The sequence below is a fragment of the Sapajus apella genome, unplaced genomic scaffold (genome assembly GCF_009761245.1).
Source record: "Sapajus apella isolate SASKATOON/1434 unplaced genomic scaffold, GSC_monkey_1.0 scaffold77, whole genome shotgun sequence".
Taxonomy (NCBI): domain Eukaryota; kingdom Metazoa; phylum Chordata; class Mammalia; order Primates; family Cebidae; genus Sapajus; species Sapajus apella.
Genome location: NW_022437017.1, coordinates 9,619,108 through 9,646,375, shown reverse-complemented (window position 1 = coordinate 9,646,375; position 27,268 = coordinate 9,619,108). Strand labels below are relative to the sequence as shown.

General features: G+C 56.1%; 1 protein-coding gene across 15 annotated transcripts in view; it reads right to left on the bottom strand.

Moving 5' to 3' along the window:
• The window catches only part of TCF3 (transcription factor 3), a 49,331-nt gene extending 26,206 nt beyond the window's left edge, over positions 1-23,125 (bottom strand). For 6 of the 15 annotated variants that reach the window (XM_032252386.1, XM_032252388.1, XM_032252385.1 and 3 more), the window contains exons 1-3: positions 22,818-23,121; positions 20,738-20,848; positions 16,518-16,590 (exon numbers count right to left, since the gene is read on the bottom strand). In XM_032252386.1, the coding sequence (XP_032108277.1) occupies positions 16,518-16,590; positions 20,738-20,809 (145 nt within the window). In that variant the 5' untranslated portion in view covers positions 20,810-20,848; positions 22,818-23,121. Of the gene's footprint in view, positions 1-16,517; positions 16,591-20,737; positions 22,333-22,817 lie in introns of those variants that run through there. The other 9 variants (XR_004260972.1, XR_004260973.1, XR_004260970.1 and 6 more) reach the window with 6 other exon arrangements.
• Positions 23,126-27,268: the final 4,143 nt, after the last annotated feature.

Sequence of the window (27,268 nt, the reverse complement as noted above, 5' to 3'; positions counted from 1 at the left end):
CAAAACCAAACGGGAAGCCAACCTGTGATCTCTGGACAAGCAACAGACTCGAGAGGAAACCGAACACACAGCAGAAAGGACAGAGAAGTTCAACTGTTTACCCTAAAAAAACAGAAGACTGTCTTAAGACTGCAAGCCTCACAGATCCTTAAAGAAATGTCACAGCTAGGCCGGGCGTGATGGCTCACGCCTGTAATCCAAGCACTTTGGAGGCCAAGGCGGGCGGATCACCTGAGGTCGGGAGTTCAAGACCAGCCTGACCAACATGGTGAAACCCCGTCTTTATTTAAAAAAAGAAAAAAAAAATGACACAGCCTGGGGTTTTACAGAATGAAGTGCGGGCAGTGAGCACATTTAACCACTAACCAGACTCCCAGAACCCGTGACAGACAGGCACACCAGCACAAGCCCTGAGGGGGCATTCTGCGAGTTTTCTCTCATTTCACCAAAACCTTGCAATGGCTTCCATCATCCCCACTGTACAGATGAGGAAACCTTGCTAAAGATAGACGTCATTTGCTCAGGCCCTCACGGGAAGCAGAAGTCCCTACGTCATGTACAAACGCTCCCTAGTAAGACGCAAACACGCAATTATGAACGGATCCAATGTTTTTTAAAAGGAGCGATTTATTGACGCCAAATACCAGCAGGGAAGAAAAACACAGGCTCCATTTTCACCTTCTCACAGAAGGGGGCACATGTGATTTCACTTCGGAAGTTGAGAGCGTGATACTCACAACGCGGAGTACTAACCACTACATACAATCACGGCCTTAAACGCGTCATTCAAAACCAGGAACACCACCGCTCGCAGAGGCGCCGAGCAGCACAGAGCTTCCGAAACAATTCAGGAAAACGCATACGCCGGGGAAGGGAAACAGGGTTGGCAGCACACGGGTGGAAAGATTACGGAAGGAAAGGCTGGGAACTAAGACGGACGGGTGTTTAACGTCTCATCTAAAAACACGGCACCTACAAAAGACACTTCCGGAACAGGCGACTTGGGAGACACAAGCAAGTGCACGGAGATCTGCCAAGCAACGCGAACGGAAAGGAAGCGTCGTAACATTCGTTTCCAAGTTTCCTCCTTTGTTTTTTTTGTGTTTTTTTTTAATTTATTTTTTATTTTATTTTTCAAAGATGGGGTTTCACCATATTGGTCAGGCTGGTTTTGAACTCCCGACCTCATGTGATCCGCCCGCCTTGGCCTCCAAAGTGCTTGGATTACAGGCGTGAGCCCCCGCGCCCGGCGGTTTTTTTAATAGAGATGGGGTGTCACTATGTTGGCCAGGCTGGTCTCTAACTCCTGACCTCAGGTGATCCACCCATCTCGGCCTCTCAAAGTGCTGGGATTAAGGTGTGAGCCACCGCGCCCGGTTCCTTTGAATTTTTCTCCAGAAGGAGTCTCGCTCTGTTGCTCAGGCTGGAGGGCAGTGGTATGTTCTCAGCTCACTGCAATCTCTGCCTCCCAGGTTCAAGCCATTTTCCTGCCTCAGCCTCCCGAGTAGCTGGGATTACAGGTGTGCACGACCACGCCTGGGTAATTTTTGTATTTTTAGTAGAAACAGGATTTCTCCATGCTCGTCAGTGTGGTCTCGAACTCCCGACCGCAGGTGATGCGCCCACCTCAGCCTCCCAAAGTGCTGAGATTACAGGTTTGAGCCACTGCACCTGGCCACATCAAAGTCTTAATTCAAGGGAGGATTTTTTTTTTAAGATGGAGCATCGCTGTGCTGTCCAGGCTGGAGTGCAATGGAGCGATCTCAGCTCACTGTAACCTCCGCCTCCTGGGTTCAAGTGATTCTCCTGTCTCAGCCTCCTGAGTAGGTGGGATTACAGACACCCACTACGACATCCAGCTAATTTTTTGTATTTTAGTAGAGATGGAGTTTCACTTTGTTGGCCAGGCTGGCATCGAACTACTGACCTCAGATGATCCGCCCACCACAACCTCCCAAAGTGCTGGGATTACGGGCGCGAGCCACTGCAGCTGGCCAAGGGAATTTTCTTTTGTTGCTGACGATGGCTCAGTCCACAGTGAAATCCCACTGTCCCGAGCCCACATGTGCCCACAAACCTGGCATCCAAATACTTCAACATATATGAGAAACCGACCAACAGCATGGCGGGGAAGGGCCGCGCTCTCAAGCCTGACATTAAACAGATTAAAAATCTAAATATGGGCCGGGCGCGGTGGCTCACACCTGTAATCCCAGCACTTTGGGAGGCTGAGGCGGGTGGAACACGAGATCAACAGATGGACACCATCCTGGCCAACATGGTGAAACGCTGTCTCTGCTAAAAATACAAAAAGTTAGCCGGGTGTGGTGGCACATGCCTGTAGTCCCAGCTACTCGGGAGACTGAGACAGGAGCATCGCTTGAACCCAGGAGGCGGAGGTTGCGGTGAGCTGAGAATTCACCATTGCACTCCAGCCTGGGCAACAAGAGCGAAACTCCAACTCAAAAAAAAAAAAAAAAAAAAAAAAAATCCAAACATGGTGGAGCTGAAACCTAAAGGCATCGCAGCTCCACACTCAAGAATCCCTTAAGTACTCGTGAAGGCGGGCAGCCACAACCCGTGCCTCAGCCTCGGCAGGAGGTCCGCACCCTCCCAACAGCAGCTAGCGTTCAAGCCAAAGCTGACTGTTGGCCCTGGAGACCTAGAAGTCAAGAAGGGACCTCCAACTTGGAACACAGACACCTCTGAAGAAACCTGCCTTGAAGAGGACATCAGGAAAAAAAAAAAAAGTATGAAACATCAGTAATACCAGAAAAATAGGCATTATGGAAACCAATGAGATAGGGTTCCCCGGGGTGCGGTCCTCCATAACCCCGTGATGAAACAGAAGAGGGCGGACGTCCGCAAAGGGGGCCTGCGATTTCAAAGTCACCAAAAAAACTTTAGAAGGAGAAGAAATGCCAATAGAAAGGCAGTCAACTGACCAATATCAATTTGCCAACGAAGCAGATTCTTCGGAAGCAAAGTCAGTGAAATTGAGGATGCGCGGGGCAGCCCAGTGAAGGACAAAGAAACCAGCAGAGCGAGCGCACGGAGGACACGGGAGCCTGGCCTCCCCACAGGCCCAATGACAGGTGCTTCCGAATGCTATCTAAGAGCCAAACGGTGGCACAGCTTAAGATGTGGCTGAAATGATTTAAAATATATGCGCATCTATTTTTGAGATAGAGTCTCACTGTCGCCCAGGCTGGAGAGCAGTGACGCAATCCTGGCTCACTGCAAACTCTGCCTCCCGGGTTCAAGCGATTCTCCTGCCTCAGCCTCCCAAGCAGCTGGAATTACAGGGACCCACCACCATGCCCGGCTCATTTTTCTATTTTTAGAACAAACAGGTTTTACTGTGTTCGCCAGGCTGGTCTCAAACTCCTGACCTTGGGATCTGCCCAGCTCGGCCTCCCAAAGTGTTGGGATTACAAGAATGAGCCACTGTGCCCGGCCCTTTTTTTCTTTTTTGAGACAGTGCCTAGCTCTGTAGCCCAGGATGGAGTGCAGTGGCACAATCTTGGCTGACTGCAACCTCCAGGTTCAAGTGATTCTCCTGCCTCAGCCTCCCAAGTGGCCGGGATTACAGGTGCCCTCCACCACGCCCAGCTAATTTTCGTATTATTATTATTATTGATTTTTTTTTTTTTTTTTTTTTTTGAGAAAGAGTCTCACTCTGTCACCCAGGCTGGAGTGCAGTGACGAATTCTCGGCTCACTGCAACCTCTGCCTCCTGGGTTCAAGCGATTCTCCTGCCTCAGCCTCCCAAGTATCTGGGACTACAGGCGCATGCCACCATGCCCAACTAATTTTTGTATTTTTAGTAGAGATGGGGTTTCACCATGTCGGCCAGGATGGTCTCCATCTCTTGACATCGTGATCTGCCTGCCTTTGCCTCCCCAAGTAGTTTTTGTATTGCTAGTAGAGACAGGGTTGCACTGTGTTGGGCAGGCTGGTCTCGAACTCCTGACCTCGTGATCCACCCACCTTGGCCTCCCAAAGTGTTGGGAGTATAAGCCAGCGTGGCCAGCCCTAATTTTTATATTTTTTAGTAAAGACAAGGTTTCGCCATGTTGGTCAGGCTGCTCTCGAACTCCTGATGAAGTTATCTGCCCTCCTCAGCCTTCCAAAGTGCTGGGATTACAGGCGTGAGGCGGCGCACCTGGCCGAGCAAAGAGTGAGTGGGAAGCCAGGGACCTTCCAAGACCCGTATGTACCTGGTAGTACTGACTGTCCACCATGTATCTTCAAATAGGACAGGGGGACACACCTGAACGTGGCAAAAGCAGGCAGACAGAAGATCCAGCTCAAACCCACAGCCAGTATCAGGCTTGCAAAGGAGGGCTGAGCCAACCCACCTGCCCAAAGTGGGGTCCTCACCATCGCCCCCACCGTTTGGTTCTAGAAAAAGCATACAACGTAAAAAGCACAGAGGCAACGCTGGGGTGGGGGGGGAAGCTGTGGGTCTGGGGATGAAAACGGTGATGGCTCACCTGGAAAACTGGACAAAGTAAAAACCACAAATAACTGGCCGGGCGCGGTGGCTCACGCCTGTAATCCTGAGACTTCGGGAGGCCGAGGCGGGTGCATCACTTGAAGTCAGGAGTTCAAGACCAGCCTGGCCAACATGGAGGAAACCCATCTCTACTAAAAACACAAAATTGGCTGGGCGTGGTGGCGCACACCTGTAATGCCAGCTACTTGGGAGGCTGAGGCAGGAGAATCGCTTGAGCCCGGGAGGTGGAGGTTGTGGTGAGCCGAGATCACAGCGTTCATTGCCCTCTAGCCTGGGCAACAAGAGCGAAACTCCATGTGAAAACAAACAAAAAAAACTAAGGGATGTCTCAGGAGTGAACGAAGACAGAAAATGAGTATGGCTGAGCACGGTGGCTCACGCCTGAAACACCATTCTTCGGGAGGCCAAGGCAGGAGGACTGCGTCAGCTCCGGACTTTGAGACCAACCTGGGCAACAGAGTTAGACCCTATCTCTACAACGAATACCAAAATTCGCTGGGCATGGTGGCGTACATTCACAGTCTCAGCTGCTCGCAGTCCAGGAGGTCGAGGCTGCAGTCAACCACGAACGGGCGACTGCACTCCACCACGGGTGACAGAGTGAGACCTGGTCGCAGAAAAAACAACAAAAAAAACCCCCAAACCCAAACAAACGAGGGAAAGAACCGTACACTGCTACACAAAAAATCGTCAAACACCTACACGCCACCCTGTCTGAAGTGTGTGCGACCAAATCACACCCCAAACCAGCAACACGATTAAGTGTCTTACACTGCAATTTTCAAAGCTCATTTTCAAACTACGGACTACAACGGAGAGCCTAAATAAGCGAGGTCCAATACCAGGTTCTCACGATGGGAAGACTCAGCGCTAGACAGGCAAGTGCTTCCTGCCAAATTTGTCTATGAATTTAACATAAACAAGAAGCTCAAGTTTCTTGCGGGGATCGGCAGGACACACGACTTAATCGTCGCAAGGATCGCGAACAAGAGTCAGGTCGGGGGCGGTGGCTCACGCCTGTAATCCCAACACTCTAGGTGGCTGAGGCAGGTGGCACCTGAGGTCAGGATCAGGACCAGCCTGGCCATGAAACCCCGTCTCTACTAAAAATACAAAATTAGTTGCAAGTGGCAGTGAGCACATGTAGTCCCAGCTGCTCGGGAGGCCGAGGCTGGAGAATCGCTTGAACCCGGAAGTGGAGCTTGTAGTGACCTGAGATTGCACCACTGTACTCCAGCCTGGGCGACAGGGCAGAACTCTGTCTCAAATAAAAAAAAAAAAAAAAAAAAAGAATCAGCAGAATCGGCATGTTGGAAAACATGGGGGCAGGGACATCTAAAAAAGAGTGACAGAAGCGGGACAGCAACTAAAACTGAGCCGCTGGCTGGGTGCCGACGCTTACGCCTGTGATTCCAGCATGCCGGGAGGCCGAAGCAAGAGGTTCCCTTGAGCCCAAGAGTTCAAGACCAGCCTGGGCAACACCGCAAGACCCCTGCCTCTAGAAAAAATTCAAAAATTAGCCACGTGTGGTAATGTGCGCCTGTGGTCTCAGCTACTCAGGAGAGTGAGGTGGGAGCATGGCTTGAGCCCAGGAGGTCGAGGCTGCAGCAACGTACGGTTGCAACAGTGTCCAACCTGGGCAACAGAGCAAAACCCTGTCTCCGAAGAAAAAATAAAAAATAAAAAACAAGCAGCAACATAGAAAACGCTACGAGGCACTTCGAATCATCAAGAAAAGATTTCACTCAGTTTATTCTGTTGTTGGATAACTTCTTAACTACTTCATCTGTTTCTGTTTGTTCCATTTGTGCTAATAACGAGAATGCAAAAGACTATGACTCTTCCCCCAAGCGCAGCTTTGGCCGCAACTCATAGTTTCTATGAGTTTACGTTACTGCCAATTCCTGTCTATTCTGTCACAACTGTTTTAATTTCCTCCTTAATCCAATAGATGGATAAAAAAGGAATCTGGATACTTCCCAGCAGCAGGGCTCTTTTTTGCTTTTTGGTCCTTTTTTTTTTTAATGAGAAGAGATTTCTCCATGTTGGTCAGGCTGGTCTCAAACTCCCAACCTCAAATGATCTGCATGCCTTGGCCCCCCAAAGTGCTGGTATTACAGGCATGAGCCACCGCGCCCAGCCTAGCTTTTTGGTCTTTTATTTCTGGTTTTACTACATTCTTCTCAGAGGATGTGGCTTATCCTTATTTTCTTTCATACTACAAGTTTTCTTTGTACCAAATACATAAACCAATTTTTTTTTTTTTTTGAGATGGATTCTTGCTCTGTTGCCAGGCTGGAGTGCATTGGTGCGAACTCAGCTCACTGCAACATCCACCTCCCAGATTCAAGCGATTCTCCTGCCTCACCCTCCTGAGTAGCTGGGATTACAGGTGCCTGCCACCATGCCCAGCTAATTTTTGTGTTTTCAGTAGAGACAGGGTTTCAACATGTTGGCCAGGAGGGTCTCGATCTCTTGACTTCATGATCTGCCTGCCTCGGCCTCCCAAAGTGCTGGGATTACAGGTGCGAAGCACAGCCCAGCCATATACCCAATTTTTATAAAAAGGTTGTGGTCCTTATTTACATGGCATGCCCTTTAAAACAAAGCAGACGGCCGGGAGCGGTGGCTCAAGCCTGTAATCCCAGCACTTTGGGAGTCCGAGGCAGGTGGATCACGAGGTCAAGAGATCGAGACCATCCTGGTCAAAATGGTGAAATCCCGTCTCTACTAAAAATACAAAAAATCAGCTGGGCATGGTGGCGCGTGCCTCTAATCCCAGCTACTCAGGAGGCTGAGGCAGGAGAATTGCCTGAACCCAGGAGGCGGAGGTTGCGGTGAGCCGAGATCGCGCCATTGCACTCCAGCCTGGGTAACAAGAGGGAAACTCCGTCTCAAAAAAAAAAAAAAACAAAAAACAAAGCAGACAAGTGCTTCTCCCCAGAATCACCAGGGATACTCCCACAGGCCCACCCAGCCTTCCTTCCCTTTAGTGGGCACTGGGGTGGAAGCCAAGGTGTGCTCTGAGCAGCCCCGTGGGGGAGATGATGTTGACCCGCCTCGGTTCCACCCTCACCCTTTTGCTCTTCGGGGCCCCTGCCTCTCACCTCTTCTCACTCCCTTCCCCTGCCCAGGACTGCCCAGGCACGCCTTCCTTCCCTCTAGTATCTTCTGTCACCTCCTCCTCACACTAAGGTGGTGGGAACAGGCCCATGAGAAGGGATCACACCTTCCCACCCAGAAGTGAGAAGAGTTTCAGAAAGGCCATCCAGGCCAGAAAACCACACATCTGAGATTAAGACTTCGCAGAGGCCCAGCATGATGGCTCAAGCCTGTAGTCCCAGCACCTCAGAAGTCTGAGGCAGGAGGATCACATGAGCCCAGGAGTTCGAGACCAGCCTGGGCAACAGAGGGAGACCCCATCTCTGGTAAAAAATAAAATATGGCAGGGGACGGTGGCTCATGCCTGTAATCCCAGCACTTTGAGAGGCTGAGGCGGCGGATCACTTGAGGTCAGGAGTTCAAGACCAGCCTGGCCAACACGGTGAAACCCCATCTCTACTAAAAATACAAAAATTAGCTGGGCGTGGTGGCGGGCGCCTGAATCCCAGCTACTCGGGAGGCTGAGGCAAAAGAACAGCTTGAATCCACGGCCGGGCGCGGTGGCTCACGCCTATAATCCCAGCACTTTGGGAGGCCAAGGCAGGAGGATCACAAGGTCAAGAGATCGAGACCGTCCTGGTCAACAAGGTGAAACCCCGTCTCTACTAAAAATACAAAAAATTAGCTGGGCATGGTGTCGTGCGCCTGTAGTCCCTGCTACTCGGGAGGCTGAGGCAGGAGAATTGCTTGAACCCAGGAGGCGGAGGTTGCAGTGAGCCGAGATCGCGCCATTGCACTCCAGCCTGGGTGACAAGAGCGAAACTCCGTCTCAAAAAAAAAAAAAAAATCTCTTGAATCCAAGAGTTGGTGGTTGTGGTGAGCCGAGATGGTGCCACTGCACTCCAGCCTGAGCAATGAGAGCGAAACGTGCCCGGGCGCAGTGGGTCACACCTGTATTCCTAACACTTTGGGAAGCTGAGGGGGGTGGATCACGAGGTCAGGAGATCGAGATCACCCCGGCCAACATAGTGAAACCCGATCTCCACTAAAACACAAAAATTAGCGAGGTGCAGTGGCAAGTGCCTGTAATCCCCGCTACTCGGGAGGCTGAGGCAGGAGAATCACTTGAACCCATGAGGTGGAGGTTGCAGTGAGCCGTGATGACACCACTGCACTCCAGCCTGGCGACAGAGCAAGACTCTGTCTAAAAAAAAAAAAAAAAAAAAAAGCAACACTCCATCTCTAAATAAATATTAACAAAATAAAATTAATTAGCTGGATGCAGCTGCTCACACCTGTAGTCCCAGCTACTCAGAAGGCTGAGGCAGGAACATTGCTTCAGAGCAGGGGGTCAACACTAGCCTGGGCAATATGGTGAGACCCTCTCTCTTTAAAAAAAGAAAAAGAAGAAGAAAATTAAACCTGTAAGCCACCAAGACAAACCGAAAACCTCCATCATTAGTAACGTTTACAAACAAAAAGTCGGAAGAAAGGCTGCAACATAAATGAAACACTAAGTTTCAGCTTCTTTGCCGGTAAAGTGGGGTAACAACCGCACCTATTTGGCTGACCTGTTAGGATTGAGAACATCCAGTGAATAAGCCAAGCTCCATGTCCGACATACAGTACTCAAGAAACGGTGAGGTAAGCGGAGGCTCACACCTGTGTCCTGGCACCCTGGGAGGCCTAGGCAGGCGACTGCCCGAGCCCAGTTCAACTGAGGACCTGTCTCCATTGTGAAAATTCTATAAAAAAGAGGTGCTGCAGCAGCTGAGGTCCGCTGTCCTGGCACTTGAGGAGGCGAGCCTACGCATTCCAGGCTAGCCTGGGCAACAAAAAAAAAAATTTTTTTTTTTTTTTTGAGACGGAGTTTCCCTCTTGTTACCCAGGCTGGAGTGCAATGGCGCGATCTCGGCTCACTGCAACCTCCGCCTCCTGGGTTCAGGCAATTCTCCTGCCTCAGCCTCCTGAGTAGCTGGGATTAGAGGCACGCGCCACCATGCCCAGCTAATTTTTTCTATTTTTAGTAGAGACGGGGTTTCACCATGTTGATCAGGATGGCCTCGATCTCTTGACCTTGTGATCCACCCGCCTAGGCCTCCCAAAGTGCTGGGATTACAGGCTTGAGCCACCGTGCCCGGCCAAATTTTTTTTTTTTTAAAGACGGGGTTTCACCATGTTGGTCAGGCTGGTCTTGAACTCCCGACCTCAGGTGATCCGCCCGCCCTGGCCTCCAAAGTGCTTGGATTACAGGCGTGAGCCACCGCGCCCAGCCAAAAAATTTGTTACGAAAAAGAAAAAGGTAATGTAAACGGTTGTAGTACTGCTGTTGTTAAAAGGTTAATGAGGTGGGTGGGCACGCTGGCTCACGCCTCTGATCCCAGTACTTAGGGAGGCCGAGGCGGATGGATCACCTGAGGTCAGGAGTTCAAGGCCAGCCTGGCCAACAGGGTGAAACCCTGTGTCTACTAAAAATACAAAAAATTATCCACACGTGGTGGCAGGTGCCTGTAGTCCCAGCTACTCAGGAGGCTGAGGCAGGAGAATCACTTGAACCTGGGAGGCAGAGGTTGCAGTGAGCTGAAATTGCACAATGGCACTCTCCCGCCTGGGCAACAAGAGCAAAACTCAATCTCAAAAAATATATGAATGAGGAAACAATAAAAAGAAAAAAAAATGACATAGCCAACAGCTTGTGGTGGATCTCCAGAGAATTATGCTAACGTAACAGAAAAAAAAGCCAACCCAGCCAGGCGCGGTGGCTCACGCCTGTCATCCCAGCACTTTGGGCAGCCGAGGCGGGTGAATCACGAGGTCAAGAGATCGAGACCATTCTGGTCAACATGGTGAAACCCCATCTCTACTAAAAATACAAAAAATTAGCTGGGCATGGTGGCGCATGCCTGTAGTCCCAGCTACTCAGGAGGCTGAGGCAGGAGAATTGCCTGAACCCAGGAGGCGGAGGTTGCGGTGAGCCAAGATCACGCCATTGCAGTCCAGCCTGGGTAACAAGAGCGAAACTCCGTCTCAAAAAAAAAAGAAAAAAGGCCAACCTCTGAAGGCTGCAAACTGTAAGATTCTATTTATATAAAATATTCAAAGTGAAAACCTGGGCTGGGCATAGCGGTTCAGATGTGGAATCGCAGCAGTTTGGGAGGCTGAGGCAGGCGGATCACTTGAGCTCATGAGTTCAAGACCAGCCTGGGGAACACAGCACAACCATTTATACATTTGTTTCCCTTCTGCAGAGTCTCCCTCTGTCCCCCAGGCCAAAGTGCAATGGCACAATCTCAGCTTATTGCAACCTCTTCCCACCCGCCAGTTTCAAGTGATTTTCATGCCTTAGCCACCTGAGTAGCTGGGACTACAGGCATGTACCACCACGCCTGGCTAATTTTTGTATTTTTAGTAGAGACAGGGTTTCATCATGTTGGCCAGGCTGGTCTTGAACTCCTGGCCTCATGTGATCCACCCTCCCGAAATGCTGGCATTACAGGTGTGAGCCACCACACCCCGACAAAATTTTTGAGAGACAGGGTCTCACCATGTTGCCGAGGCTGGTCTTGAACTCCCAGGCTCCCACAGTCCTCCCACCTCGACCTCCCAAAGTGCCGGGATTACTGGTGTGAGTTGCTGACCCAGCCCTCTACAAATGAGATACTTTGGCAATTAGCTAGGTGGTGCGGGCCTGTGGTCCCAGCTGCTCACGAGGCTGAGGTGGGAGGATCACTTGAGCCCAGAAGTTCCAGGATACAGTGAGTTGTGATTGCACCGCTGCACTCCAGGCTGAACAACAAAGTGAGACCCAGGGATTAGAAGAAAACGTAGAGATGAAGAACAGATTACTGATTCCTGGGGTTAAGAAACGTGCATGTCTTGAAAGTGCAGAGAAGTCTCCACACACACACAATGCACACACACGCTGAGACACACACGCATGTACAAACCCATACACACATACTCAGATGCCCAGACATCTGCACACACTCACACGTACACACACGCAGACACACACCAACAGACACATGCATTCAGATGCTCACCCACGCACACTCACACGTGCAGACACGCACACACCAACAGACACACACATGCAGATGCTCAGACACCCGCACACACACACGTGCAGACACGCAGACACACACCAACACACACATGCATTCAGATGCTCACCCACGCACACTCACACGTGCAGACACGCACACACCAACAGACACACATGCAGATGCTCAGACACCCGCACACACACACGTGCAGACACGCAGACACACACCAACACACATGCATTCAGATGCTCAAACACCCGCACACACACGTGCAGACACGCACACACACCAACACACATATGCATTCAGATGCTCAAACACCCGCACACACACGTGCAGACACGCACACACATGCATTCAGATGCTCAGACACCTGCACACACACACGTGCAGACAACACACATATGCATTCAGATGCTCAGACACCCGCACACACACGTGCAGACACGCAGACACACACCAACACACATGCATTCAGATGCTCAGACACCTGCACACACACACACGTGCACACATCCACACACACATGCATTCAGATGCTGACACCCGCACACACACACGTGCAGACACACACCAACACACACATGCATTCAGATGCTCAGACACCTGCACACACACACATGCAGACACACACCAACACACACATGCATTCAGATGCTCAGACACCCGCACACACATACATGCACGCGCACATACCGACACACGTATACACACACACACACACACGCACACGTGTGCGTGTGAAGCTGTGGAATCTCACCAGGCTCTACAGCTGGTACCGATGCCAGCTTCCCAGGTTGGACACGGCACCGCGGACAGTGGCTGGGCAGGACGGTACCCCTGGGGTGGCTGGGTGAGAAGCGCACCCTCTGCCACTTCCCATGAATCTCGAATGACTTCAGCATGAAAAAAGTGCATGGACCTCCAAGAACGAAGGCTCAAAAGAGTAACAGAAAATTCGCCAAAAAGCCACGCACAGGGTTTATCTCCTTCTGAAAAGATCACCCTCTATTAATCAAATGAATGGCAGGAAAGAAGATCAGCTTTGTCACCTATTGCATGAGAGACCATGCTGTCACCATGTTCGCCAGGCTGGTCTTGAACTCCTAGCCCCAGGTGACCCTTTTGCCTCAGCCTCCCCAAGGGTTGGTATTACAGGCGTGAGCCGCTGCGGCTGGCCACGCCGGGGACGTTTTTAAGTGGAAAAGCATCCACGGAGGTCAGGCATAGCGGCTCACACCTGTAATCCCAGCGCTCTGGGAGGCCAAGGCCGGCAGATTGCCTGAGGACAGGAGTTTGAGACCAGCCTGGCCGCCATGGTAAAACCCCGTCTCTACTAAAAACAATAAAATGAGCTGGGCATGATGGCATGCACTTGTGGTCCCAGCTACTCGGGAGGCTGAGGCAGGAGAATCACTTGAACCTGGGAGGTGGAGGTTGGGGTGAGCTGAGATCGCACCACTGCTCTCCAACCTGAGTGAAAACAGCAAAACTCCATCTCAAAACAAACACAAAAATCCAAGGACCTAACAATTCCACTCCCTGACACTTACCCAGAGGAAATCCCCTGCGCCAGGTTACTCCAGGGTTTTCTCTAAAACCAGAGGTGTCTGCTCTGCACTCGTCATTCCGAGCATGTGTGACACTTACAATTGCACAGAGAAAGCTACGGGGAAATTAAAAATGGGAAGGACTTTCCTTTCTCTGTCAGCCCGCATTTCCTGGTGTCTCTTGTGGCCTTGGATCCTGGCTTTTTTGGCAGAAGACGAGGTGTCACTCAGAGATCTGTGCCTCAAGGTTTCCAAAAATGGGACGTGGTGGGCAGAAGAAGGCGTACAAAAATTACTCCCGTTTTAAACGTTTTCCAGTCCAGGCAACCAGGAAATCCCGGTTTTCCTTAAGCTCATCTCTAATGCCTTTTTTTGTTTTGCTTTTGTTTCGAGACAGGGTCTGGCTGTGCAGCCCAGGCTGCAGTGCAGAGGTGCGATCTAGGCTCACTGGAGCCTCCGCCCCCCAGGCTCCAGCAATCCTCCTGCCTCAGCCTCCCAAAGAGCTGGAACCACAAGTGCGCGCCACCACGCCCAGCTGTTTTGTATTTTTACTAGAGATGGGGTTTCGCCGTGTGGCCCAGGCTGGTTTCAAGCTCGGGCTCAAGTGACCCTTTTGCCTTGGTCCCCCAAAGTGCTGAGATCATAGCCATGAACCACTGCGCCCCGCCCCTTTCTGCTTGTTTGAATTGGGGTCTTGCCATCACCCGGGCTGGAGCGCAACGGCTCAGTGCAGCCTTGACCTCCTGGCCTCAAGCGATCCTCCTGCCTCAGCCTCCTAAAGTGCTGGGATTACAGGCATGAGCCACCTCACCCAGTACCTAACTCCTCTCCTGACACTAATTCTTAAGTATTAATAAATGCCGAAGAACAGGCAGACTCTTCACAAGGCAAAGCTCACGTTTAGTTAATTTTCAGGCATACCTTTCACACTTGCCTGGGCTTCTGACTCTCAGATCTGAAGTTTCCTCTCAAACGAGTTTAAGAGAAGCAAGGTGACTTAAACGGGTACTAGAGAAGCGTGCATGAGGAAGGGGCCCAGGTGGAGAGCGCGGCCGGAGGACCCCATCAGCGCTGGGGACTCCTGGCGAAGGGCGGGGTCCCTGAAGCCCACCCGGCACTGCCTGGAAGGAGGCCGCACCCACCGTTCCAGGGAAGCGGCAGAGGTTTGGGGAGGGATCACACAGCTCCGAGGCTCCATCCTGCTGATGAACCCCAAACTCCCCTCTTCCCGGGGTCCTTGGAGAATAGGAGGAGGAGGAAAATGACTGCAGCTCCCGGGCCCTGCCAGAACCCCTCTGCCCCTCGTACCCAGCAACTCACTGAACCCGAAGACGGAACGGGGGGCCATCTTGTGAGAGCTTTGGGGGGGCTGCATTCGGGGCCAGGAGACTGGCGGCAGTAAGGGGGGGTAACACCCACTCCAGGCTTGGGGCTCTGCGTCCTGCACCACCCCAGGCTCAGGCTGGTGTTAACCACATGGACTGAACTGGGGTGTCGGGGGTCACCCCGCTGTGTCCAGGAGCTGGGAGGGGGTCCCAGGCTGGAGCAGCCAGAACACATCCCTCAAGAGCAAGAAAGGCAACATGCTGGGCCTCCCCAGGCCGCTGAAGACTCCGCCCCGATGTTGTGGCAGGACGAGGCAAGAGCCTCCCCACCTACAGCGCTGGGGCAGGGCCAGAGCTCCCGAGGCGGCTGTAAGGAACCACGGAAAACCAATCTGCAAACATTCGAGGGGTTGCTGCTGGGACCAGGCTGGGCGTCCAGGCAGAGGCATCCCAGAGGGAGCATTCTCAGGGCCAGGCGGCCTGCACACCAGGGCTCTGGCTACCCGGGCACCAGCCTCAAAGCTGGGGGTCCGCACCAGAGCTGAGGGGAGGACAGAGAACAGCGGACAAGGGAAGACGCCTCCCACCCCTCCCCCACACCAGGCCCTGCTATAAGCTCACGCAGAGGCCCAGGGGGATGAGGATGGACGACCTTGGGAGCTGCGCCGCCTCCTCCTCCAGGAAGCCCCTGGGGCTTGACCCTCTGCCTCACTCAGGGAAGGTCAGCATGTCCAGTTCCTGAGCTGTTTCCGGGGGGCTGGCGGGGTAGTGTTCGGGGATTTCCATGCCTTAGGGAGCATTCCGGCCAGCCCTGGGGCCACTTCCTCAGGCAGAGGGGAAGGCGATCGCAGAGCAGTGAGGGCAGCAAACCGATGACCCTCCACGTGGGGTGGAGGTGCCCAAGTACAGACCCCCTTCACCCACCAATCAGAACCCTAAGACTCCAGCCAGAGCCCACCCCGGGGGTATCCTAGAGACAAATTCAAGACAGAACTTTCTCCCCAGGTCCCGGAGGTGGGAAGGACACAGCCTCCAGGCCCAGTCCCAAGGGACCCCCCACAAAAAAGATGCTGATGTCCTCGAAGACACCCAGAGGCTCTGAAGCAGCATCGGCACCCGCCCCGGCCCCCCACCACCTCCTGCCGACAGCCAGTGCAGGCCTTGCACGATGTACATCAGACTCCGCCCTCTCTCCACAGCCATCCAGGGCTCCCTGCTGGCCCCGATACAGAGACAGCGCCCCCCACCCCACCGGTGCTGCCTCAGGGCTTCTGTAGGAGCTGTTCCCACTGCCCGGCACGCTGTCCCCGGCCCCTTGCTCAGACCCTCAGGGCTCTGCCCGACACCCCCTCTGCGGACACCTTCCCCAGAGTCCCCACTTTGGGGCAGCCTGGCCCTGGCTGGGGGTGCCGAGAAGTCCGGGCCATGATTTGGTTTTGATTTTCAGGATTTTCAGACGTCTCCCCCCGTCTATCCCGCCCACCGTTGGGTCATCGGGAAGGGTGACCAGCTCTTCCACGTCCATCTGGGATCTTTCTGGTTTGAAAGATCCCAGGTCCCAGGAATCGCCCCTCAATCCTGGGCAAACCAGGATGGCCAGTCACCCTAGTGCTGGGCCCTGCATACAGCAAGCGCCTAATCCATGTTTAAAGGAAAGCAATGGAGTCTCACCAAGTGGGTGCGATTCTGCGCCACAACCCTCGAGGGCCTCAGTTTCCCCCTTGTGGATGGCTGGAGTTCCTCACCCAGACAGAGGCCCAGCCCTAACCCCATCCTACCAGCAAGGCCCCCCTCCTGCCCCCGCTCCAGGCTCCAGGGACACAGGGGCAGGAGCAGCTGATTCCGGGGGTCCTCAGGCTCACCAGCCCCGACCCGGCCTGTGCGGCCCCTCCTCCAGCCTCTGTGGCCCCAGGCACTGTCTCCCGCACACCCTCCATCTCTACTCCACCAGTGCCGGCAAGGAGGGGGTTCCTACCTGAAGCTCCGAACTGCGCGCCGGCCAGGGAGGCAGGCCGGCCCTTCCCGTTGGTGACAGGCAGCGGGAACATCTGCGGGGAGGGGGGGTGAGGTGAGCAGGGCAGGTGACAAACAAATGGAGGCCCGTCCTGTCCTGCTCCGTCCCACCAGGGACCAGAAGACTCTGGGGCCCCACTGGCCCTCAGCCACGCTGCACCCCAACACCCACGCCCAGGGCAAGGAAACTCCAGACATCGACTACCCCGCTGCACCCCAGGCGCTTTGGGGGAACAGAGTGTCCTGTTTAGACTAAAGATACAACTTAACAGCTCTCACAGTGACACGAGTTTGTGTTTACGAGTGACATAAACTTGTCTTCACTTGCCAGCTCTGAAAAATGAGAGGTTCACCCTGGACAGGTGGACACGAGTCCCGGACGCCTGAGGCCTGGCTGGCTCCCGGTTTCGGGTGTGTGCACTGGCCCCGGGCGGCAGGGCCTGCAGCAGGGCTGGGCATGGGTTTGCCTGGCAGAAGGGGAAACCAAGACGCAGGCAGGCAGCAGGTTGAAGACATGGGATGGAGCCCGGGGCCGCAGGAAGCCGGAGGGGCACAGCTGATCCAAGGTCTGGGCGCGAGGGGTGTAGGACTGCCCCCTCCCCTGCCCGGGTCACCAGTACCCAGGGCAGTAAGTCCCTCAAGATTAAACGGCTTAGCAGCATTAACCGGAAAAGCCAACATCAACAAAACCTTTTGCCACAGAAAAAAACAAAACCCTCTCTGCCCTGCCCTTCCCCAGGGGCTGGGTTTTAAAGCTCCCATTTGGGGCTCGAGGGATCAAAGTGGCTGGAATCAGGGCCAGGGGCTTTTTGAGGCGCGGCCAACCCGACCATCCCTGAAACCTTCCTGAACCAGCCAGGAGGCGAAGGCATGGCGCCTGTGCCACGATCCCGGGACTGGTGTCACCGCACCAAGAAGGGCCCAGGAAACGGGGTTCCACCCCCCACTCCCTGGTTCCACAAAGGGGAAATGGAGGCCACACTCTCACCTGGCCCCCGAGAGGAAGAACAGCCACTCGGGCAGGGCTGGCACCCAGGGTGGAGGCAGAGTTCACCCAGGATCGCACCCCTCCCACCAGCTGAGGTGTGCCCGCCTCCCCAGGGCCCTGGTATCTGAGGCCCACTCTCCCATTTGGGAAACTGAGGCTAGCCATGGGGGACAGGCCGGCCTGAGCCCGCCCACTTGAGGAGCTGCAACCGACTGCGTCTCTATTTGCTTTGCCCCTGAGCACAGCAGGGCTGCGCTGACGTGGCAGGGGCCACAGGGTACCGGGCTGTGGCCTGCGGGTTCCGCAGGCCTCGTGAACAGCCCAGAAAAGCCCCTGCGCCACTGGGAGCCTCGGCTTCCTCTTCTGTGAAATGGACTCGGGCTCTGGCTGCTTGGGATGCTGTGAAGCCCACGCGCCCATGGGCACCTGTGCAGGGCAAGCGTGGCTGACTCCCACCAGGGACTGCCTGGGACCCATGCACCGCAGGTCAGCGCAGGCCAGCAGCCCCCGGCCCTTCCTGCCCCTGACACAGCCAGCCCCGCCCGGGCAGGACGGTCAGCTTCCTCCCTCACATTTATTCGGAGGAGCCTCTTCTCCCACTTTATGCGAAACTGCTCCAGGGAAGCACCCTAAAGGCTCGGTTTCCGGGGTGGGGGCACAGGGCCACTCTGGGGCTGTGGGCAGGAATTAGGACTGCCTCTGCTCCCCCCAACCCGGCCAGCAGGGGAAACGCCCGCTCTGGGTAAAGCCAGATGGGGGGACGCTGCAGAGGACGCACAACTCACTGTGCCCAGCCTCAGCTTTCTTCCCTGGGAAAGGGGCCGCTGGCTCCAGCCTGGGACAGGGAGACAGGCTGAGATGCGAGGTGAGGAGCAGGTCCTGGGGCTGAACCTGCGCCCCCTCCCCCCAAACCCCCATCCGTTCCGGCCCAGTGGTCTGTGACTTGTCAGTTTAACAAAAACAACCAAACTGCACCTTGGGTTACTCAGCCAGGGAGTCAGAAATAAAACGGGCTCAAAAATATCAGCTCGGCCCTTCCTGAGCCCCGGCCCCTCCCGCCCCTCCGGCCAGGGGCTGTTTTTTTCCGCAGGGGGGCTGGTGTTGTTTCAGTTTGGGGACTTTTGTTTTTGACAGACCTCAGTGGCCTGCGCCTCACCGGGGGAGGGTTAAATTCAGACTGAAAGTGCCCTCCCCTAACCTGTTTCAACCCCAAAGGCTGCTGCTGGGCACGGGGGTGGGGGCAGGACTTAGCACATCTGCAGACAGGCTAGAGGAAACTGACCCAGGCCCCTGGCTTCTCCAGGAACGCACAGCACGTGGCCCCGAGGCCCTGGGCCTTCATGACGCCCAGCAGCAGCCTGTGCCCGACGATCGGGCTCTGGGGCTCCAGCCTCACTGTGCCTGCCTGAGCTGACTTCCAAAGGCTGGCACCCTCTGAGCCTCCAACCGTCCAGCTGGAAAATGGGCTGTTCAGGGACAGATCCGAACACATGGGACTCCCAGGGAGCCGCCCTGCCCTCGCCACCGGCCTGTCTGCTCCCCAGTGATGACCATGACCGTCACAGTGGTGGCGCTGCTGTGTGCCCTGCAGGTTGCACTCACTCCTGACCCAGCCTCAAGCCCGGCTCCTGGCATGGCAACTTCAGCAACCACGTGTGACTAACCGCACAGTCAGCTGCACGCCTATGTCCTCTGCCCACCAAGGGAGTCCCATAGGGGCCTGGTGGTGCCTGCCCCATTCACAGAGGGTGGTCCGCTCTGCAAGGGGCACCCCCTTTTTTTCTTTGAAACAGAGCCTTACTCTAACGCCCAAGGGGGAATGCAGTGGCACAGTCACAGATCACTGCAGCCTCGACCTTCAGGGATCAAGAGATCCTCCTTGCCCCAGCCTCCAGAGTAGCTGAGACCACAGGCACACGCCACCATGCCTGGCTTTTTAGAATTTTTTTTTTTTTTTTTTTTTTAAAGAAATGGGGATGGCCAGATGCGGTGGCTCACGCCTGTAATCCAACACTTTGGGAGGCCGAAGTGGATGGATCACCTGAGGTCAGAAGTTCAAGACTAGCCTGGCCAACATGGTGAAACCCCATCACTACTAAAAAAACAGAGACAATGCCAGGCGTAGTGGCTCACGCTTGTAATCTCAGCACTTTGGGAGGCCGAGGCGGGTGGATCACGAGGTCAAGAGATCGAGACCATCCTGGTCAACATGGTGAAACCCCGTCTCTACTAAAACTACAAAAAATTAGCTGGGCATGGTGGCGCGTGCCTGTAGTCCCAGCTACTCAGGAGGCTGAGGCAGGAGAATTGCCTGAACCCAGGAGGCGGAGGTTGCGGTGAGCCGAGATCGCGCCATTGCTCTCCAGCCTGGGCAACAAGAGCGAAACTCCGTCTCCCAAAAAAAAAAAAAAAAAAAAAAAGAGAGAGACAATTAAGGGGTGTGGTGGTGCATGCCTGTAATCCCAGCAACTAGGGAGGCTGAGGCTGAAGAATCACTTGAACCAGCAGGCAGAGGCTGCAGTGAGCCCATATCGTGCCACTGCACACCAACCTGGGCAGCAGGAGCGAAACTCCATCCCCACCCCCACCAAAAAAAAATGGGGTATCACTATGTTGCCCGGACTGGACTTGAACTACTGGCCTCAAGCGATCCTCTCGCCTCAGCCTCCCAAAGTGCTGGGACGGCAGGTGTGAACCACTGTGCCCAGCCCTGCTTCCATTTATTGAAACAGGGTCTCGCTGTCATCCAGTGGCCTTTTACCTTTAATTTTTGTATCTACAATGGAGTAAACAATCCTGATCAGCCCTATTTTACAGATCAGAAGATCAAAGCGGCAGTTTGCTTCGCCAGCCAAACTGAGGCCCCAGAACCAAGCTGCTGAGGCCAAGTCCTCCCCACAGAGAAGCTGAAGACCCTGGGTGGTCCTGCCCACCTCAGTTTCCCCATCTGTAAAGCAGTGGGCTGTGCCATGCTGTATCCGGGAGAAATCCCCATGGCGCAGGCCTTGCCATGGGCTGTCAGCATCCCTGCCAGAGAGCAGCCCACTCCCCCAGCCCCATCCGGGACCTCCCGTCCAAACAGCCGAGGCCCCATTGCTGCAAGTACTCAGCAGACACTCGCCCCGAAAACCTTCCCGTGAACTCTGGGGGCAAGGGGTGTCGGCGGCTGGGGGAGGGGGGAGGTCCTGGCTCACCATGCTGAAGTCCAGGAGGTCACTGAGCTCCTTGTCCGTGCCCACGGGCGCCATTCTCTGCGGCTGGTTCATTCTCCTGGGGCCAGGGTGGGCACCTCAGGACTGGAATCCCTGCGTGGTGGACGTGGGAGAGACGGACAGGGAGAAACAGCGAGAGAAGAAGAGCTGAATATCAAAAGCGCAGAGCTGGGAAGCCGCTTAAAAAGCTCCTCACCTGCCCTGGGGTCTGGCTTCTGGGCGGGCCCTGGGAAGCTGGAATTCCAGAGTCTGGGTCCCTGAGACCCCTCCCCAGAGGCCACAGGGAGTCTGAAAAATGGGGGGAGGGTGTGCACATATAAACTCCCTGCCTCCCCCAGGGACCACCAGGGAATCAAGTTGCCAATTTTAAACTGCAAACAGGGCGGCCAGAACACCTCTCCTTTCTCCACGTCTCATTTCCAACCATCTACCCCCCCCCCCCCGCCCCGGGCTTCCTCCCAGGCACCCCTCCGGGAAGGGGAGGAACAGCCCGACCCTACCCCACCCCGCGGAAAATATGGTGATTCCCCCCCACCAGCAGATGTCACAGCACGTTGAAGACCAGGTTGCCCCTAAATTCAACATGAAGGAAACCCACAAGTCAGAAAACCACGAAGCCCTTTTACAAACTTCACGACTTAAAGGGGGGAGGTGAGCCCTATGCAGGGACCGGCAAAGCTTCCCTCAACCCTTGAATCTCCTGCCCCCAGAAAACCCCAGTAGTATTAGACGGGAAAAAAAACACAACCCTAGGTTGCTTTACTGCCACCATGTACCCAGGAATTATTTTTAAGCAAAACTTTGACATCTCCTCTCTTCTGCCCTACATGGGGGGACATGGGGGTCCCAAGACCAGGGTGCCCCCGCGTGGTCCCAGGAGGCTCCATACCACAATGGGGGATGAGGGATCCACCTGCCAGTTCCCATTCCGCCCCCGGAAAAAGGAGCTGAGAAAAATCTTCGTCCCAAAGAAATCCACTCCAGTCCCCTCGGGTTTCGACTTTCCCCAAGAGGTCCCCAGGTGGGGGTGGGGGCGGGGGCAGCCCGGGAGACACCTCACAGGCTGAGGGTGGAGAGGGGCCTCCGAGGTGGAGGGAGACCCAACTTCAGAAGCGGAGAAATCCCCTCTTTGTCTGCCAACTGGAGGCCGGGTGTGAAACGGGCGCCCCAGCGCAGCCCCTCCCCCGCTAAGTTTTTTTCTTTTTTGGAGGGCGTGTGAAACTGACTTTGAGGGCTATGAAACCGCACTTTTTTGTGGGGTAGTTGAAACCGATTTTAAGACAGACTTAGTTGGGGGGGGGTGGCAAGCTGAAACGGGCATTTCTATGGGAGCTGGAAGACTTCTGAGGCGTCCCAAGGACTTTTGGAGACTTGGAGGATGTTTGAAGCCACTTTGCACGGCGCGGAAAAGGGACCCTGAAACGCCTTTTTCCCAGGGGGAGGCAGCCCAGGAAGCCGGACCCCCTCCCCCCGCAGCCGGTGCAGGCGGCGCGGCCCGGGAGCCTTTGAAGCTCGCAGCGTGGCCGCCGCCTCGCCCGCATTAACGCGGAGCAGATGTTCCCCGCGCGCCCCCCCGGCCCGCCCGGCCCCGACCAGCGCCTGCAGCGCGCGGCACCTTCCCGGCGCAGACAAAAGGACGCCCCTCCTGCGCGCTGCCCCCGAAACTCCGCCGCCCGGGCCAGGCCCCCCCAACACCGGGGGAAGGAGGAGTCCCGGGGTCCCCGCGCGCCCGGGTGGCGGGGGCGGTCCTCGCGCCCAAGTTGCTCGGCCGTCCGGCGCCCCCCGCGCCCCCGCCCGGGGCTGCGCAAAGTTTCCCGAAGTGCCCGGCCCGGCGGTGGGGGGGCGCGGGCCTGGCGAGCTCCGGGCCCCTCCACGTCGCCGCCCCCAAGGCGCCGCACGAAGTTGGAGAACAATAACTCCCGGGCCCCGGGGCGCCCCCCGACGCCGCCCCCGCCCCGACTTCCTCCGCGCCCCCCCTCAAGCGCGAGCGGGGCCGGCCGGGGTCCCCAGGGTACAAAGCGCAGGGGTCCCGGGTGCGGCCCTCGCCCCCCACCGGGCTCACCTGCTGGGCGCGGCCGGGCACGCGGCGCGCAGGAGGCGGCGGCATGAAGCGGGGCCCCCCCCGGACAAAGGGGAGTCGCGGCCGGGCCCCTGAGGGTCGCGCGTGGGCGGCGGCGACGCGCGTGTCCCGGGCCCCTCCCACCCCCGCGTGTCCCGTCCCGCGGGGCCCGTGCGTGCGGCCGGCCGGGGAGCTCCTGAGGCAGCGGCGTGCGCGGTGCCCGCGGTGCCCGCCGCCGCGTCGGCTCCGGCCCGCTACGCCCGCAGCCGCCGCCGCTGCCTCATCTTCCTGCGGCGGGAGACATGTTCCGCCCCCGGCCCGCGCCGCCCCGCCCCGCCCCGCCCCGCGCTGGCACCGCCCTCGCCCCGCCCCCACGTGCCCCGCCCGGCGGCCCACGCGGATCCCTCCGCCACCTTCGGGCGGCTCGGTCTCGAACCTCGCAGCTCGGCCTCGCGAGCATGCTCATGAAGTCCCCGAATCCCCGCGAGGCCCGGAGGTCGCGGGCGCGGGCGCGCAGTGGGGGCGGTCGGGCCACAGCACGGGGAGAAAACACGGACTATCCCCGCCCGCGGAGGCACACGGAGCTGTGCGCTTAATATGACGTAAGCGGATAAAGACCGTGAGATTGAAAGATAAGGCAGAACGGCCTGGCCAATCGGAAGACGTGAAAGCCTGATGGGCGGGGATCCCCGCCATTCGTAATGAGGCCCCGCCTTGTCCCTTCTCGGCCCCGCCCCGCAGGAGAGGCGGGACTCTGCGAGAGAGAGAGGCCGCGAGAAGCGGCGGGGGTTGGTCCTGGAGTTTTGTTCTGAAGTTGGTGTTGCCGCCCGCTTGGCCCTTTCGGCTTGGTTGTATTTGCGTTCCTCGGGCCGGCTCTTCGTACTGAGTGGTTGGAGCGGGCCTCCTGGCCCGTAGGGGGCCACGTCAGACCCATTTTCCTGGCAGGGAAACCGAGGCTCACTCCAGCTCGGGGTCGGAGAGCCCGAGCGGTGCCTTTGCCTATCTGAGCCTCCGTCTCGACATGTATGAATCTGGACCTGAGTTTGGGCAGAACTCAGGCCAGATCCGGCTTCCTGATTTAATAGTCCATGGCTGCATCTCAGTAAAAAGTGACCCCACCTAAGGCCGGGCGAGGTGGCTCCCACCCGTGATCCCAGCGCTTTGGGAGGCCACAGCCAGAGGATCGCTTGAGGCCAGAAGTTCGAGATCAGCCTGGACAACATAGACTCCCATCTCTAAAACATTTTAAAATAATATGAAATAATAATTTAAAAAGTTGACCAGACGCGGTGGCTCACGCCTGTAATCCCATCACTTTGGGAGGGCAAGGCAGGTGGATCACTTGAGGTCAGGCGTTCGAGACCAGCCTCGCCAACATGGTGAAACCCCACCACTATAAAAATACAAAAATTAACCTGGTGTGGTGGCATGCGCCTGTAATCCCAGCTACTCGGGAGGCTGAGGCAGGGGAATCACTCGAACCCAGGAGGCAGAGGTTGCAGTGAGTGGAGATTGCGCCACTGCCCTCCGGCCTGGACAACAAGAATGAAACTCCATCTCAAATAAATAAATAAATAAAACGAAATAAAAATACAAAAATTAGCCGGGCACAGTGGCTCACGCCTGTAATCCCAGCACTTCAGGAGTCCGAGGTAGGCGAATCATGAGGCCAGGAGATCCAGACCATCCTAGCCAACAAGGTGAAACCCCGTCTCTACCAAAAATACAAAAATTAGCTGGGCTTGGTGGCGAGCGCCTGGAGTCCTCGGGAGGATGAGGCAGGAGAATCGCTTGAACCCGGGAGGCGGAGGTTGCAGTGAGCTGAGATCGTGGCACTGCACTCCAACCTGGGTGACCAGTGAAACTCCGTCTCGATAAATAAATAAATAAATAAAATGCAATCCCCCAGGGCTCCAAAGAGAAATCTACACTCCACTCCCAGCCTGGCAAGGCGCCACCATCCTGCTTGGCTCCGGCCTCCCTGCCTCCACTGGTCCAGAACCTGCTAAGCTCTTGCCCACCCCGGGCCTCCACATCTGCTGTGCCCTCTGCCTGGGGTGCTTTTCCCACCCGCATCTGGAGCCCCTGGCTCATCACAGTTCAATGCTGCGCCCAGTCCAGGCCAGCAGGGAGGTGGGGCCACAGGGCTCCCCCCCACCGAAACCAGCAGCCCTTCCTGCCATGCACCCAAAGTGAGCCGTGCACACTCTGACCCTCCGTGCCCAGAGACTCCCTGCACCTGCTGCAGATCTAGGGAGAGGGCTGAGGGTCCCGGGGTGTGCACTGCAATCCCTCATCCCTCTCCACCTCGCCGTGACCTCGGGCATGTTCCTGCTACTCTCTGGACCTCAGTTTCCCCATCTAGAAAGTGGAAGGGCTGGCATTGGGCACAGAGTAGGTGCTCACAGCTGATGCCTGCCTCCCTGCACCGCCCCCCTGCTTCGAGGCCTCTCCGGAGCTAGGGTCTCGAAGCAAGTCCCATCCCAACCCAGCGTCCTCAGCATCCGGCCCTTCCTTGTGACCCCATGGGTGTGGGGGTGTCTGTGGCCAGGTCTGGCTCTCCCCGTTCCAGCTTAGGGGGCTCTTGAAGGCTGGGCTGGAGCCTCACTCACTGTGGGCCACTCCCCACTCACATTCAGGGTCCGGGCCACAGGGTGGGGGCCAGGGTCCCCCTGAGGAGCCCTTCAATTTCACCCACCGAAGGGAAGCAACCATCCATTCACAGACCACTTATTATTATTATTGTTGTTATTTTGAGAAAGTGTCTCACTCTGTCACCCAGCCTGGAGTGAGGTGGTGCAGTCACAGCTCACTGCTTGACCTCCTGGGCTCAAGCGATCCTCCCGCCTCAGTCTCCCGAGTAGCTGGGACCACAGGCATGCGGCACCCCACCTGGCTAATTTATTTATTTATTTATTTTTTTGAGACAGAGTTTTGCTCCATCGCCAGGTGCCAGGCTGGAGTGCAGTGGCGCCATCTCGGCTCACTGCAACCTCCGCCTCCCGGGTTCAAGCAATTCTCCTGCCTCAACCTCCCAAGTAGCTGGGACTACAGGCGCCCACCACCACACCCGGCTAATTTTTGTATTTTTAGTAGAGACAGGGTTTCACCATGTTGGCCAGGATGGTCTCGATCTCTTGACCTCGTGATCCACCCGCCTCGGCCTCCCAAAGTGCCGGGATTACAGGCATGAGCCACCGTGCCCGGCCTAATTTTGTGTCTTTGTAGAGACCGGGTTTCTCCCTATGTTTGCCAGGCTGGCCTTGAACTCCTAGGCACAAGTGATCCTCCTGCCTGGGTCTCTCAGGGTACTGGGATAACCGGTGTGCGCCCCTGCTCGGGACAGGACTATTCAATTATTGGGCGCTGACAGTGTACGGGGCCTTGCACCAGGCATGGAAGCCCTGCGGACAGTGACACTCTCAGTTCCTCCTCTCCTGGGCAAGATGGCCCATCAGGGGTCCCTTGTCTTGTCCTGAATGTGGTGTTTTTTTTTTTTTTTTGAGACGGAGTTTCACTCATGTTACCCAGGCTGGAGTGCAATGGCGCGATCTCGGCTCACCGCAACCTCCGCCTCCCGGGTTCAGGCAATTCTCCTGCCTCAACCTCCTGAGTAGCTGGGATTACAGGCACGCGCCACCATGCCCAGCTAAGTTTTTGTATTTTTAGTAGAGACAGGGTTTCACCATGTTGACCAGGATGGTCTCGATCTCTTGACCTCGTGATCCACCCGCCTCGGCCTCCCAAAGTGCTGGGATTACAGGCGTGAGCCACCGCACCGGGCACCTGAATGTGGTTCTTTCCAGACCTATGTTTACTGTGAAGTCCTCCCGCCGGAGGTGTGGTTGCACCTATTGTACAGATGAGGAAACTGAGGCTCAAAGATCTCTCTGCTGGCAACCACAGGCCTCCATTGTTTCCTGGAGGAGGGCTGTCCTGGGCTGAGTCACTGGGTGAGGCAGCCTGTGGGGGGCCCCCCCCCGGCTACCACCTCTGCCCAGCCCCGAGACCTGGGTGCTGCCTCCAGGGCCCTGGCATGGGGACAGGCAGCCAGCCAGCCTCCTGACTGCAGCCTTTATTCTGCTGTGGGGCCGGAGGAGGAGTGGGGCCTCTCCACCTGCCGCCTGTTCCCGCCACACCTACTGTGTGCGCCCCCACCAACCGGAACCACTTCTGTCAGAAAAACTCAGGCCAAGGACGAGTTCCCACCAGGGAGCGGTCGGCGCAGGAGCCGGGGGCGATGGTGAGGCCTCAGCTGTCCACACAGAGTGGACTCGGACCAGGACCTCGGGGCCAGCCTCCGGACTCCTGTTCCATTTGTCCCCAAAGTGGGCACCTTTGACTTCTCCGGGATGAGAACACACTCAGGCACCACCCCCGGCACCCCCCCCCCCGGGGGGGGGGGGGGGGGCTGGCACTTATCACTGGGGACAAAAAAGGGGTGTGCCCCCCGG